General features: G+C 41.1%; 1 protein-coding gene across 1 annotated transcript in view; it reads right to left on the bottom strand.

Annotated features, from left to right (window-relative positions):
• Window positions 1-17262, bottom strand: part of rassf3 (Ras association domain family member 3) — a 111033-nt gene that overhangs the window by 81262 nt on the left and 12509 nt on the right. The window contains exon 2 of the mRNA XM_049567283.1: window positions 11214-11323. Within this exon, the coding sequence (XP_049423240.1) occupies window positions 11214-11323 (110 nt within the window). The remainder of the gene's footprint in view (window positions 1-11213; window positions 11324-17262) is intronic.

Below are 17262 nucleotides of genomic sequence, written 5' to 3' on the forward strand. Positions count from 1 at the left end.
TTTAATGTTTATGTGACCAAAAGTAACATTTTTTTTAATCTGATCTCAAAACTAGAACATCATAAATGACCCCGAAAGCATTTCCAGATCAACCTTGAGGCGTCACAGGGTAATTACAGGACTAAGGAAAGACAAAGAACATTTCTATGACACATAATTAGGCACATTTCTTTGATTTTTTTCTTGCTAAATACTGTGTATTTTCAGCACTTTGGGTCTCTTAAAGGGCTCAGTCCGTTCTCATCCCCAGGTCATCAAATACCAATATTTGATCACACCTTTTTAGAGTGTGTTATCCTTTGATGTCTTCATGAGACGCACTGGGCTTTCAGCTAAATCCAGTGTAAACCCAACCGTGGCAATAGTTGACGCTGAGAGTAACTGATGAAGTATAAAGAGTGAGAAAGTCGGCGTACAGCAAGAGGGAAACGAATTTCTTAGGTTAGTGACGGCACAACCCGCCCTATTCAACCTTAAGGGGGATTTATACTTGTGCTGCAGACCCTACGCTGTAGCCTACGCACGTAGTCTAGTCACTAGTTGGCGGCAGAGGTTTCTGTGAAGTGCTGTAAAGTTGAGTTGATTCAAAACACACATTAAACACACATTAAACATGGCTTAAGAGAGACAATTTCAAACACAAGTACACAAATCAGCTTCACTATAACTCGCAGCATTCACAGACAAACACTTGTCTTTATCTGGACACATTTTCCCCACAAATACAACATGCTAACGTTATTAGCACAAGCCTATGGCATTTTACATTGTATAAATTAGCCTAGCGGCTAGCAGACTTTTCCTCTTCCCATATGAAGCCAGGGACAACAGCAACATTTAACAAAAGTAACGTTACAAAATCTGGCTCCATTACAACTCACAAGGTTCACTGACAAAACAACTGTCTGATACTAAACATGTTTTAGAAACAAATACAACATGTTAACGTTATTAGCACAAGTCTATGGCATTTTACATTGTATAGATTAGCCTAGCGACTAGCGGAGATTTAAAACACGACTTAAAATGCTATTTTAGTGGAGGCTTTATTGTCTTCACAATTTATTGTTTCTTAACTGTGAAATTAAAGTTACAAAACCTAACTGCACATATTTCATATCACTGACTATGTGTTACAATGTGTTTCAGCTGTGCGTCACAAAGAGACACTAAAAGGTGCCCTGTGTAACACTATGTGACACCACAGGGCATGACAAAGCATCTCTTTTTGATGATCTGGGAACAAGAATGGGCTAAAATGCTCCAACTTAAACAACCTGAGAGGGAGGAAAGTGACTTTTTTGTTTAACTTTTCGATGTTTATGTCCACACTGAGAGCATGACGTGGGATGAGGAGAATACAGTGCTTCATTTTAAAGGGTCACAAGCCAAAATTTAAATCACTGATGTAAATCAAGACTTCTGCTGTTCAAAGAAAATGTCAGAGGTATAAAAACATGACTAGACTGATACCTGTAGGGATGAATTTAGTTCTTAATTAAAAAAACAATGTTTTTTTTAAGTTTCATGATGACTTATGATACTTGACAGAGCAATGATCTGATCCACAGAACACAAATTAAAGAAGACAGAGTCCAAACATTCTTGTGTCCATGTTTCAGGCCAGCTGATTGAACTGCTCATTATATAGGTCAGTCAGTACTGTAGTTAAATAAAGTCTCTGAGGTTTGTCTCTGTACTGACACTAACAAGGTCTGATGGCCCAGATTTATGTCAAACTTCAAATGTGATCTCTGTCTGTCTCTGGTGTTCAGTGAAAGGATGTTGTAGCTGTTCTAAGCATGACTGTATGACATTAAGAAAATTATGTACTGAAACTTATGCATTGTGCTTTATTTAAGGGCCAGTAAAAGATTCATAATGCAGCTAATTCAATACATTTGGTACAGACAAAATATACAGCCTGTTACACAGTCAGGGTAAATGAGAGGCTGATGGTAAGTGGTTGTTTATTTCTTGGTGCCATACATAGACAGTATAAAGAAGTGGACGTAGCTACTGTGATGTCACCCATTGATTTGTGGAGTGAAGTTTTGAGGCCTCGAGTTTGACATTTACGTCGTCGCTTTCTTGGGTCTTTGGAGCCATAAGTTTGGACAAGAAGGTGGAGCTGCAGAGGATACACATGCCTATGCCTCTATCCTGACTGACAGGTCACCGTGGTAGTGACTTGTAGGTAATAAATCAAGTGAGAAGTAGGGACATTTTCTTAAAGACTTCTGTACAATCTGACATCTTTCAACCAATGGAGTTGCCCCCTGCTGGCCATTAGAAGCAATGCAGGTTCAAGGCACTTGGACACTGGCTCAATTTTCAGCCCCTTAAGCCCCATTTCCACCGAGCTGCACGGTTCAGTTCAGTTCAGTACGCTTTTTTTCTATTTCCACTGTGAAAAGTTGTGGATGGCACCAACAGAACCGTTCTGTACCGTCCCCATGTTTGGTCCCCCCTCTGTTGGGGTACCTAGCACACAGATGTGGTACTAAAAGGTGGAGCTGTGAACACTGCAGTCTGATTGGTCAGTAGAGGACGGTCACTCTGCTCAGGGCTGAGTTGTGGCTGGTTTTGAGGCTCATGTAACCACTGTTCATACTGTGGAGAGTTTTATTAGTAAACTGTAACTATAAAATGAAAGGATGTTTTGCTGCCTCTCACAGCAGCTGGAGTCTGAGAAAAAATAACTTCATTCACTGGGCCGACTGCCGGCAACTTTTAAGGTGGAACGTTTACTTGTAATGTAACTCAATGCATGAAGTGACGACGTGAATCTATCAGCACACCTTAAATTTCACTGTGACAACTTTGACCATCACTTTAGTTTTTATATGACATACACTTTTGGTAACGAGTGGATCTTCAAGTGTCTATATATTAATTTTGACCGGATTATGTGAACTGCATATATTTTAATCCTCATTTGGAGAAAAAAACTTGTCATGGAGCGTTGTTCCTGTGGGCTACAGCAACACTAAACCCCTGAGCTTGCCTGAGAAGGACTAAATGCACAAACCCTCTATTTTTAAATATCCCACGGAGAGATATTCTCACTGCAGCCTGTTCTGCTTTGTTCTGAAAATGTTGGCGTGCAGCCTCGTTCTGTGGACGATAAACTGGACGGAGCAGAGAGTGACAACAACCCCGCCCACATTTAAGAGGACTGTTTGTGGTGGAAACCCTAGGCCCGTTTCCACTGAAGAAGTTTCTGGTACATTTGGGGGGCAGGAACTACTACAGGAATGTCCTCTCGCTCGGCCCTCTCAACCGCCATGTCTCCACTGAGAGCGAAGTACGAGGAAGATTCCTGTAAAGTTACGGGCTCTGGATGTGACGTAATCATTGCGCGACCATTTACCGGGGAGACGTAGGGACGCCGTTAGCTGTTAGCCCTTAGCGGTGTCTGTAATAACTCACTAAATGGCCTGTGAAAAAAATTTTTTTTTCCAGCGGATGTCTTAGTTACAACATGATTGAGCTAACTGGAGTAGTTTCATGTCGTATCCAACAACGGGAGGCTTTTAAGAGATGACGTCTTGATGTTAGCTTTGCTGCTGTTAGCTGTCCCTGTCAGCGGCAGCCACTGATGTTTTCTAGACATCGTGATTTCCCATAACTGAATAAATACCACACATAGCAACACAAAACTGCTTTGCTAGCTCACTCATGTTGTAACTAAGATATCCGCTGGAAAAAATATTTTTTTCACAGGCCATTTAGTGAGTTTTTTTACATGGCGGCGGAAGCTATATGAATGAGCTAACCCTTGTCTGCTGAGTTTTAAAAATGTTGGCTTTTTTGTTGCTTTCTGTTGACGTCACATTCCGCCTTGAGTATATCCAATCAGCACCAAGTAAACCCGAAGCCCCAGCCAGGAGTCTTTCGGGGCCGTTCTGAGTACCTACTCCGAGGCAGGGACTTGTTTAGCCCCTGTAAAAGTTCCGGAACTCTGTCCTTTGGGGGTGGTTCCTGTGGTGGAGACATGCACCAACGGCCCCGGCCCCGTAAAATTACCCCGAAGTTCCTGCGGTGGAAACAGGCCTACTAGGGTCTACGTACCATGTCTGAAGGGTTACTTTTGGATCTAAAGGTACCATACCTAAAGTGTTTTGTAGAAACGGGGCTTTAGATAACCCCTTGGTACCAGCACAGGGCTTTGCAGCCAATTTTACAGAGTAGCCAAACAGTGGAATTACAACTTTTGGTTCCGTTATGTGATGCCATTGGGCCCAAAAGACTTCCCTCGAACTACATTGGGAAAGAGATTTCTGTGAATCAGTGGATTTTTTGAGCGTCACAGCCCCATGTAATGACTCATTTAACTATCAGGGTTTGATCCATTCGTACCGATAACATTCCTAAAATCTAGAAGCTGCATGATTAATTTGATCCCCATTCAAGTAAGCGAAGGGCTAAACCGGGAGGTAGCCACTTGGCTGGCGGAAGTCTCTCGTGCACTTGCTCTATGGGCCCAATGATGCGGAAGATCAGGGTACTTTCATCCCGTGGAAATCCAGCTATATTTGGCTTCATGAGCCACTGAATAATAGGAATAGGAATGAACGGGGCCCCGCCTCCAACGCTGTGTCCAGTTCCATTTATACATCCATGCTTGGTACCTACTAACCTATTTCTCCTGGTCGCCAACACAAACACAGTCACACTCACTGGAGGACTTCCCTGCACTAGTATTACATTCTAGCAGAGTAAATACCTCCACGCTTTGGCTGACTGCCCTGTGAGATCACTGTCACTATGATATCTGACACACGTGTGTGTGTGTGTGTGTGTGTGTGTGTGTGTGTGTGTGTGTGTGTGTGTGTGTGTAAATCAGTTAGCACCCATGTACCAAAGAGAGCACTGCTGATTCTGTGAAGTTACTTAAAGCATGAAGAACTAAACTCCACCCAACATGTCTATAGACACAGTGGATCCACAACAAAACCAACAACTCAGTGATTCACTGACTCACATCCAAACCACTATAAGAACACGTATTAAAAGTCAATTTCACAGAAACACTTCAAAGACTTCATGAAACAACCAACGCACCCAGGGTACCTTGTGCGTCAACTCTCAGCGTGGGAAGCCCATGACCAAATGTTGACATGTGACGAGGTCAGAGTGAGAATGTGTTGTCCTTGTCTGTGGAAATAACATTGGAATTCCTAATTTGGGTGGTGCTTTGTGCTTTGTGCTAAATGCTAACAATAGCATGCTAACATGCTCACAATGACAACATGCTGATGTTCAGTATGTATAAAGTTTACAATCCTTCCCGTCTTGGTTTAGCTTGTTAGCACGCTACAAGTTGCTAAATAGCGGCAAACACAAAGTAGCCTACAAATGAGGCTGATTGAAACGTCGTTAGCTCACCAAAGTATTGATCAAATCTGACCTTAACGCATACAGAAACGCACAATCACACCGACACACACACTCCAGAAAAATCCATCACTTTCTCAGAAACACATGAGAGCTTATGACTGTCTTAAGGCTGCAGATCATGTTATTCATGTTATTATCTCTGACATCCAGTTTCGAGATGGCTTCTCCGCCACAGACCACAGACAGACACAAACACAGTGAGAACTGTACAGAGACAGAGTCGCCCTTTCAGACGCGTCAGCGCTTTTTCAATGAGCAGAGACACAGAGGCAGAAACAGCGTAAAAACGTCTGCAGAAAGAAGCTGATGGGAAACAATAAATAAATGAATATTCCAGCCAAACGGAAAAGAACAGGAATATTTCACCAAAACCATAAACACTTTGAAATAATACCCATGGGAAAAATAGTTTTTGGCTTCTGCAGCATCTGTTACATGAGTGCCAATGCCAGTACAAAGAGTATTACATAAGTCTTTAAAGTGCCAAAACATGCCAGTCTGTGTTAATCTTTTCAATTTATTTTATTTGAAAAGTGAAGGTGTTGACATTTTTCCTTTGTGAACATATAAAGTCTACAAACATCTGTACAGTAGCCTATATGCAAACAGACAGACATACTGACATGTCTGTGGGAAGACTCGACAGCTCTCTGCCCACATGTCCTTCAGAAACATCTGCACACACACACTCTGACCCCATCCAGCTGCAAACACACGAATAACTGACACAACCTGAAAACCCCACAGCACTGTACTCAGCACTACTCAGCACTGTCAGTGTGTGTGTGTGTGTGTGTGTGTGTGTGTGAGTGTGTGATCAGCACTGGTTTGAAATGTGCTGAGCTACAAAACCACACCAGTGTTGACGAACGCTGGAGCCAAACCCCGTCTGCACTCAGTGACGACTGGAAATATTAAAACTGATCGTACTGGCAGATGAGATGTAAACACTGGGGGGTAAAAGTCGGCATGGTGAGGGGGGCCACAGTCGTAGTATTTCAGTTTGGGTTGAAGAAATGTGAGATGGTAACGCACAGCCAGAGAAATATCCCCACAAAGTGAAACAGCAACTGCTTAACATGACAAAAACTCCTGAGAGATATTGATGGGGGAAAACCAAAATCTGTGGTCTGTCAATTTTCCATCTGTGTAAAAATTAAAGTCCTGAGTAGAATATTCCAACAACTAATCATGAAACTAAATAAAATAGTTTGGATATTTTTTTATCTGCAAAGGGTGATTCCCAGTGATTTTGGTGATTCAATGACAAAGCATTTCAAAAACAGCTGGCCAGATTTCCACAAAACCAAAGGATGAATCCAAATAATTTAATAACCCCTGGACCTTATCTTTAGTGTCAGTAACAACACCAAATACGTCCATCTTCACAGAAGATCGAAGTGTCCAAATCTATGAGGTGCAGGCGCTATCATACAAAGTTTATTTCTGTGGAAAGTTGCAATGTCCCAAGATGAAGAGAGTGCAGTTTAAGTAGCAATTCTTTACAAAATGAGAATGAATATTGGCACAATTTTGGTAGTTTCAACCCTTAAAATATCAACAACAGCTTAAAAGAAACTGAACAAAGTGTCATTGCTCTGGCTTTGACCCCAAAACCACAAATTAGAAAAAGGGAGGTCAGTTTGGCCTAATTGCTTGCTAATGCTAGCAAGGCCTAATGCTAATTTGCGTTAGTTAGCCCGACACCCATTAACCGGTAACTAACAATTTAATTAACAAACAACAAACCCACAAAATCAAGTGAAATACAAGATGTTCTTCCCGTTTAATCCAGGGCTCCATTGACTCAGTAAGCCATGTCAAAGCGCTGTCCATTTAGAAGTGGTTAAATTTAATGTTGTGTGATGTAAACATCTGCCTTTTATTTTATTGTCTGTTGACTTTGCTGACAGACTGTCGGCTAGCTGTGTTAACATGTGGAAACATGGTGCCCACCCTCTGGTCTACACTGTTTAGCTAATCGCTCTACACTGAGCACCAGCCGGGTCTGGCAGAAGCTAGCTAGTGACACTACCACTAGAAACGCCCTCTCAAGCCATGGTGACGGGATGGCAGTGCTGCTGAAACACTGCACCGACCCTCTGCTCTCCCTCCCGGCTACCCCTGCGAGTAAGCAACTTAATATTGAGCTGCAAACCCTCATTAGCATTGATGTTAGCACCTCTTGCCATGCTGATGCTGCTAAAAGAGCACAGCTAATAATGCTAACAATGCAAATGCTAACTGATTAGTGGTAACATTAACATTCCTAATCAGAGACAATATTAGAGATACTGTGTAATTAAGTAATCTGCGGAGCTAAAGGAGGGAGTATTGTTTCAATTTGACCGCTAGCAGTTTCCTCTGATTGTGCTAAGCTAAGCTAAACACACCCTGAACCAATGATATCTCTGTGTTTACAGACACAAAAACATGATACTTGGGTGTTTTTCCCAAAATGTCAAATTGTTCTTTTAAGGTTTCAGTCATAAGGTAAAGACTGAAATAAAAAATATATATTTTCCAAGTTTTAATCCTGTGTCCCTGTGTTAGCATAACTCTAATACATTTTTTAAAATAAAAAAACTCACAAGTATCATGATTAAAATGTGTGTAAGTGTGTAACACATCATGTGACTGTTTCCTGTAAGTGAAATTACTCTGGATGGCTGCACTAGAACGCTCACACACACACACCGTAGAGAGATAAAGTTGTGTAATATTATAATACAGTCTAGTGTGGATTGTACAAACACTCTAACATGAACCAGACCTCCTACACACCCAGCTGTCTTCTAGGAATCACACACACACACTACCATTCCTGGTGAGTGATGCATTATGGGCGTGCGCACCGACTTGGGGTCCAACATTTGAACGCAGCACAATGGAATTTAAAAACACATTAAAACACATGTCCAGACTCATATCGTCATCTCATCATGTCACATTCATCACACATTTCATCATCATTTAATCTGCTGATTATTTTCTTGATTAATCGTTTGTGGTTTCCTTGAATCAGCTGTTTAAAACCCAAAAATGATTCGTTTACTATCACATGTCAAAGCAACAAACTTCAGCAACTGAGAAGCTGAAAGAAACAAATCTTTTTGCTTAAAATGAGTTTTAGAAACTATTGAAAAGTGTTTTTCTCACTGTTTTATATATGTGCTGCAGGAAAAGCCCAGTTCATGTGCGGTGGACATTATTCTGAAGATGACACAGAGAATGCTTCAGAGTTATTCTAATAATTTTGGCTGCACACAGCCTGAACTGCTGGCCAAGGAGGGATAAAAGCAAAACCATAAACTTCATCAGCAGGCAAAGCGTTTGGCAACAGTGTGCTCTTGTGGTGATGCACTGTACTACAACAAAGCTTGTCTGAGTTGTCAAAAATATAAATGGTGAGTGTGAGATTTAAAGTGATCCTGAACCAGGGTCAACCATAAATATCACATCTCATAATACGGCAAAATACAAAGGCTGATACTGACCCAAAAGAACTGATTTTGCAAAATTATTCACTGTTAATGTATATAGGCCTATATAGGTATAGTTGATCTTTTCAACATCAGATGCCAAGCTCTATAATTAAATGTTAATCTCAATTTATAGCCAACATGGATGAGAAGTCCTTAAAGTGGAAATATAAACATCTACTCCATCTGCCGAGGAAGACCATGTGATATCACTGAAAGCCCAACTCCTTAATGAACCTTATGGTCAAATACTGTTTAAATACGACTATCGCTCAGATGTTTATGGGGGTTTAAAAGGCTCGAAGACAGTATTTTGAGCAGAGATGGGGGACTCCAGTCACACTCAAGTCGCAAATTCATGGACTTGGTACTTGCTTGACTAACACTGATGTAACTCTCAACTTGACTTTGACTTGGTATTCATGACTTGAGACAGTTAACTGAAAATGACTTTAGTTTTTATTAAGTATTTGTATTTTTCAGATTACTGAGAATTTACGTTTTGTTTTAGAAACATATTTAAGTGATTACAGTGCAATGCCTGCAAACCTGGCAACCTACTACGGCACGGCAAACAAGGCAGAGGCTAACGCACGAGGCGGCTATCATGGAGGAGGCTAGTCCAAAGATAATAACATTTGAGATTCAAGGATTATGTTGTCAATGACGATAGTAAAAGGAGAGCGATAAGTAAGGTCTGCAGCTCAAAAATCAGTGACTAGACAAACACAACATCCAGCTTCACCCGTCACTACAAAACCTACAAAGAAAAGAACACAAGCATGTCTTTTAGCTAACATATTAGCTTATTGGCTGGTCAGACATTAGCTACTAAACAAATGTCTAGTTTTGACGATTATTTCAGAGCCCTGCTTGTTTTAATTTAGAACATAGACTGTATAATAAAGATAAACAACATAACAGCTCCCAAGAAATTAAGCCAAAACATCAGATCGCCCCCTGGTGGCTGGTTGAAGTATAGGTCAAAACCTCGCCCCCTCCATGTTAGCAGATGGGACATGAACTGAAAGTACACTTCAGAATAATTTCTTCCCAAAGATGGTTTCTGACATTTTGGGTAGTTCTTATCACAGCGCTGTTTGTTCAATGTTTTGCTGCTATAAAAAGGGGGTGTGGCGTCATGATTGACTGCTCCTTGTGCCAAGTGATGTGCTACCAATTGGTCAGATGGGTGTTTGGGAGGGAACTCGAGCCCGTGGAGATGACGACTGTGCAGACTCTGGCTCCAAATGATGTCAAGATGACAGCTGCTGTATCTGGAATATTTAGGGTTCATTTTTGTAAAGTGGGAGAACATGAAGATGTGTCGTCCATCTTTATATAGCCTACAGTCGGTGATTTCGAAGGCTTGTTATTGCCACTAAATGTCAAACAGTATGATGTATGAGGTGTAAGCAGGCTGCAACAGTTAATGCTTTTAGCTGATTTAAAAGTGGAATCTGAAGAAGTCAGAATTCAACAAATGTTGATATCTGTGAATTATGTTAGATTTGGACTTATGTTTGACTTGTACCCAGAGGTGGCATTGTATTTATGTATAGGTGTAGGTAATATGATATGTTTTGGATTGAGTGGATTGTAAAAAAGTGGAATCTGAGGTAGATCATCAGGATTTCATGCGATTTGACTTGTGACTTGCTTGAGTCATAGCAGGGACTCCACTTGTGTGATTCTCACCACAGTAACTTGGGACTTGCACATGCTTGATTTATTCCCATCTCTGATTTAGGGCACCATGAGACACTAAATGTCTCCTCTCAAAGCCACGATGATGATATCAGAGAGTTATGAAAACTATACATTCAAGTATTCAGTGTAATATTTTGATTGGAAAACTGGGAGCTGCCATCAGACTTCACTGTATAGTAGTGTTCAGAGACTAATTAAGAAGTCCAGCCCCAGGGCCCACATTTCTCCTTAGTCATTAGTTCAAGGTCCACACAATTTAATACATTCAGCGTCATTCATGCGTTTGGAGATGTTGTCGAGCCAGTTTGCTGTCTCTGTCAAGTAGCTGTCTGTTATTCGCTTCATAGCAGGAAATGGCACTTCAAGCGAAAAACTCTGTGCCGGAAATTCACTGTCCTTAAAAATAAAGTGCGTTTTTTTCAAACTTGACAAGTTTGTGAGTCACTTGTGGTCCATTCAGAATGGACACGCAACCCACTTTTGGACCTGCGACCCACTAGTCAGATGCAAACAACACTTATTCTAAATAAAGTTAAACATCTAACCCTGGTTCTTCATACAACATAGAAAAGAAACAAACACGCACACACACACACACAGTGTATTGTGTGTACTCACATGTGGTGGTGTGTTGTTGTTGAGCTGGTCCTGACTGACAGGTGAAGCTGCAGCATGACAGTCCAGTGACACTCTGTCCCGACAGGCAGCGTGACATGCGTACTTACAACCTGCAGAGACATGACATGAATTCATGGAGTCATTAACTGATTCACTGATTATAAAATAAGTAAAGGAAAAGGCAGGAAAAGGTTTATCTTAAGGATACCTGTGTGAAGTAAAAATGTGAGATAAGTGCAGGTGTGCATGGAAACATGAATGTGTCTGTAACGTATATGCAAATAATCCTCTGATATCGACTGACCGTCAGGTGTGGCCAAAGTTCCCGTTTGGAAATGAAAACCAACAACATGCAAAATCTGACATGAGCAAAATATGAAGGAGGGAATTTTTTTCAGAACAAGGTCACTCAGGATTTGACCTAAGTAAGACTTCTAATGTGACCATTGTCTCTGTAAAAAAAAATAGGAAATAACTCCACTTAAGTTTTTCTCCAGACAAACACACACACAGTCATGTTTCTATCACTTCAGAGGACATTACATTAAGAGTCAAGATTCAAGAAGTTTTATTGTCATGTGCACATTAAAAAGTCAATGGTTTACACAGTACAATGAAATTTCTAATTGCGAGTCTCCCTTCACACAAAACGATAATAAAATCAGAAGTTAGATTTTAAGAAAAATAAATAAATAAATGAATCAGCAGAAACAAAGAACTAGGTTAAAAACTAAAGCTGAAGTCTTCAGCCGAAAATGTAATCATTTATGTCATGGTGACTTGTGCTTTGTCCCTAAAAGTAAGGCGAGTCCCCACAAGTTCACTATGTAATTTAGGTCCCCACAATGTCAGTAATACTTACTTGTCCACACACACACACATGCACACACACTGAACCTTCAGGATCGGCCAGAATCCAGCAGAACCACGAAGAACCGAGACACTGAAGAGAGCATGTTCCCTACCTGGCGACCTCTTTTTCACGTGCTGTCCGACTTTATCCGACAGTTTGCACATGGCTGCTCCCATCTCCCATCTTCATCTTACATACATCCTCCACACACACACACACACACACAAACACACACACACAGGAGTAAATCAGACATACACTCTCTCTTCTCTCCCTGCAGTCTTTCTCAGTGTGTCTCAGTCGTGTTGTGCTCTACGCTCAGACTCTATCAGACTTCAGATGCTGATTTGCGTTGAGCCGCCGCTCTCTCTGTTTCCCTGTCTGTGTGTTGTTGTGCTGAGTTGGTGATTTAACAGTCAAATGGAGGCCACAGTGTGATGGACACACAGACAGGCAGAGAGGAGGGGTGGGGGTGGTGGTGGATGTAGGACTGCTGACTCAGTCATCCACAGTCACTCTCTCTTTCTCCTCTCCGCTCTGTTTCTCTTTGCTCTCTTACGTAGCTTGTTATGACTGCTGTGTCTCCCCAGTTTCCTGCTGTGACTCTGCCTCCATTCATCCATTCACCACATCATCCTTTTGACTATAAGGTTGATCCGCAGAGGAAGAGCGGAACAGACTTATCCATCCATCAGCCCATCAGTGTAAACATCCATCCATTTATCCATCCATCTATTTCCATAAAGAAAATAAACTCCACTGCCACCATTTTAATGTTGTAGCTGTTCAATGCATCATCATAATATAAAACTCTGACATCAGCCATCCTGCATAATGGCGTTGTGTGTCAGACCCTACGCCGTAGCCTACACACGTGGCCTATGTCGTTGTGAGCATTTATACTTGTGCGGTGGTGTGTCTGTGTCACTCTGCAGTTACACCTCCAAAACACTAGTTAGCAGCGGAGGTTTCTGTGAAGTGCTGTAAAGTTTAGTTGATTCAAAACACACATTAAACACACATTAAACACGGCTTAATAGAGACAATTTCAAACACAAGTACAGAAATCAGCTTCACTATAACTCACAGCATTCACAGACAAACACTTGTCTTTATCTGGACACATTTTCCCCACAAATACAACATGCTAACATTATTAGCACCAGCCTATGCCATTTTACATTGTATAAATTAGCCTAGCAGCTAGCAGACTTTTCCTCTACTCATATGAAGCCAGGGACAACAGCAACATTTAACAAAGGAAACGTTACAAAATTCAGCTCCATTACAACTCACAAGGTTCACTGACAAAACAACTGTCTTATACTAAACACGTGTTACAAACAAATACAACATGCTAACGTTATTAGCACAAGCCTATGGCATTTTACACTGTATAAATTAGCCTAGCGACAAGCAGAGATTTCCTCTGCTCATATGAAGCCAGGATAAATCACACACAATACTTAAAATGCTATTTTTGTGGAGGCTTTATTGTCCTCACAATTTATTGTTTCTTATCTGTGAAATTAAAGTAAATAAAAGCTTTGTTTCCACTGAGGGAAATGGTTTCAGCTTACAGAAATGGACAGGAGGTCTGTGTCGCTGTGACGTGTAGTTACATTTCTGGGCAGGTGCTAGCAGGCTACAGCGTAGGACACAGCGTCGATTCAACACAGAAGTATAAATCCCGCATTAGTACTTTGACTTAGATTAAAGTGGGCCCATCTGATGCTCAAACGTGCAGGTTTTTCTTCTGTTACATGAACACTGCGTCATGGCTCTGATAACATAATTAATGTTTCCATCAATAAAATAATTGCTCTGTTTCATCCCTTCTTTCTGCTGCTTTCCTCTCCTTCATTTCCCTCTGTTCTTCCTCTCTGTCTCCCCCGTCCTCTCCCTCCCTCTCGCTCTCTGCTGTCTCAGGGATAAAAGCTTTTTCCAGACGCCAACTATCGATCAGACTCAATCAGTCCGACACACAAACTCTTTAACCTCCTATGCTTTCACTGTAGAGGCAAGAATCATGGAACACAGTACATACAGCTGCTGGACTATAAATGTAGAAAAAGTCTCCAAGGTTTTGAGGAGGGGGCCACTTTATGTGTTTTGATTGTCAGATTAAACTTAACTTATACCTATAACTTAATGTTCCCTTCAAACTTTAAAAACCTGAACCTTCTGTTTCATTAAATATTTAGCTCTTTCAGCTGTGATGGATAGTTGTGATTCACAGGTAAATGTATGAAACGAAATGAAGCGATTGATATGAAATTAGCGATAAATTAGTCATCAAATATAGAAATTTCTTAAAAATCTTATTAATATCTTTATTTAAAATATCCATAATCTCTTTAAGTTACCAGATCTTTAGGTAAAGTATCAGCAGTGTGTATAAAGATTAAATCATAAGAATCACCTTGCAATAATATCCAGTTTTCTGCTTTTAGCTAATTTGTTTCGTGTATGAAACTATCCGTACAAGAGGGGGTACAGTACCAGTCCCAGTCCCAGGCTCTTATTGTGAAACTCAGCAGAGGTCAAAGGTCAGAAATCACAAACTGAACTCAACAGCTTTTTTCCCCTGTGTGTGAAACTTTTTTTTTTTCTCAGCGCAGGCTCTCTAATCAGGTCTGTGTGTGCACAGAGAAGCACAATGAGCCTTCAGCTCCTCTCACAATCACCTGCTGAAACACACGCTCCGTCCCACCATCCCGCCTAGAGGTCAAAGGTCAAATCAGCTAAAGCCCAGGACCACAAAAGGTAGCAGGGATTCAGAGTTTGGCTCAAAGAAAAAAGAGTGGGCAGGATATTTGAGGTAAAAAAGTTTAAAATCGTGCAGTCTGTCAACGTGAGGAAAATGTGTTGTTCTAGATGAATGACTTATGATGACAGGAAGTGCCAGTTTGAGTAACAGATCCATGTCGAAATCAAGCGCTTGGGCAGTGACAACGAAAAAAGGTCTGAAAAACATCAGAAAATGTAAACTGTGATTATTTAAAAACCACACTAGATATCAAAATGCCGGCTTAGTCCAGTAAAGTCCAGAGTCTTGTGAGACGTTTAAAGTTTGAATCATTTATGTTGCCGATTTGGTGTGGCCTGAAAAAGGAGTGATTATACATTGATTTCTTGGCAATCTCCAATCACTTTGAATGGGAAATTTAACATTTGTTTGCGAATTTTGTAAAAACTGCTTGGTGAATCTCTGAGAAAAGTCATAGCATGTATTTTTTGCCAATGTGTTGGCAACACAGCAGGACGAGTTTTGTGGCGAAATGTATACGGAAGATGAAGATTAAGAATAAGAAAATAAAGGCGAGGAATAGTAACAGGTTGTGCCCATGTTGCACAGCAGGCTGCCCTGATTAATCAGAAAATAAAGTAAAATTCTGAGATTCCAGCTTGATTACCTTTGGGTTGTGGACACAACAAGACATTTGAGGCGACATCTTGGGCTTTGGGAAACACTGCTCGACAGTTTGCACCATTTTCTGACATTTTATAGATCAGATAACTAATCGATCATTTGAGAAAATAACTGATAGATTATTCGATGTTTTATCAATATTGTTTATATGTTGTTGCTACCGTTATTTATCATGCTTTTTTGTAAATGCAGCAGAGATTATTGGCTGCAAATGCCTCTACAGTAGTGAGGAGACAGTGACAGGTGTGTGTGTGTGTGTGTGTGTGTGTAGACAGGTGTTTGGTGAATACAGCCGCCATCTGTTCTTTTCTGTTTCTTTATTTTATTCTTTCTTTTGTTGTTTTGTTTCTACATGTTCAAACACACGCTCAGGTGTTTTATGATGTGATGGAACTCAAGCTGGTGAGAATAAAAAGAGTTATCATATTACACACACGCACGCACGCACGCACGCACACACACACACACACACACACACACACACACACACACACACACACGGTACAGTCGTCACAGCCAATATAACGTACTTACTAAACAGCTTCAGACACAATGCATGCGACACTTTAGACCCTGAATACAACTGCAGGTTTTGTGTGCATTCTCATTTTCAAAAAATCTATTAAAGCAGAAGTTCCGTTTTAACAAGGGTTAAAGTCAAAGTGAACATGTTAATAACGAGTTAAAGCAAATTCTCGTTAACGCCACATACGTTGTGAAAGTACGACCCTCGGCCCACCCCGTAGTTTGGGAAATCAGGAAGCGATGCAGCAGTAACACTGTGGATGGCGAGCAGAGACAAACCTCCGTGAGCAGACATGGATAAAGAAAGGCGCCTTACTGATGTAAAGTTCAGCGTCAAAGCCAAAAGGTTCTCTCAACAGGACCAAAGTTATTTGCATTTACTGTTGATGTGATTTGAGTTACCAAAAAAAAAACAACGTGCGATTAATTTGAGATTAATCGCGGTTAAATATTTGAATTGATTGACAGCCCTGCTTTAAACCTGTTTTTCATTTGTGGTTTTAATATTCCGTCTCTACATGTGATATTTTCTGTTCGAGTTCAGCTCAGTTTACGCTACACAGCCTCGTCTCTTGGTCTCTTAGTTTCCACGCGCAGAAAGTGAAACGAATAAAGGGAAGATTCACTCAAATCTGCCACACTCTCAGGACTCACCAGAGCTCCTCCACAACACACTGACTTCCAGTCGTCCAGAGCGTCGCATCACTTTTGGAAAGCGGTAGAAAAATCCCGACACTCTCCTCAAAGTTTTGCCGAAGTTTTTGGCAAAGCCCATTCTGCTCTCACACACACACACACACACACACACACACACACACACACACACACATACACACTGGTCCAGATGTTTGACTTAAATCCGGAGATAAATCCATGTAAATCCCAAATCATCCTTGACTGTCCCCCATGATGTGTCTCTGTCTGTGCTCAGGTCTGATCTGGTCCCTCCCCTCACACACACTCTGACCCCCGTCTGCCTGCTGGCCCCTGTTTGTTCAGTCGCTGTCACAGTTTGGCTCCAAAAGAGACAAGATACAATCATCTGTGGCAGCTGACGACACACACACACACACTGTAGGCTGGTTCATTATTTGACACAGTGGTTCAAAATGAGCCTCCGTCCTCTGTCCACTCTAGAAAACAATCCACTGGTTCAACTTTAAAAAATTAAGGAAACAATTTGCATGTGTCTTTTATAATCCAGCAAACTCAATTAGTTTAGTACAACCAACATGATT

The sequence above is a fragment of the Epinephelus fuscoguttatus genome, linkage group LG22 (genome assembly GCF_011397635.1).
Source record: "Epinephelus fuscoguttatus linkage group LG22, E.fuscoguttatus.final_Chr_v1".
Classification (NCBI taxonomy): domain Eukaryota; kingdom Metazoa; phylum Chordata; class Actinopteri; order Perciformes; family Serranidae; genus Epinephelus; species Epinephelus fuscoguttatus.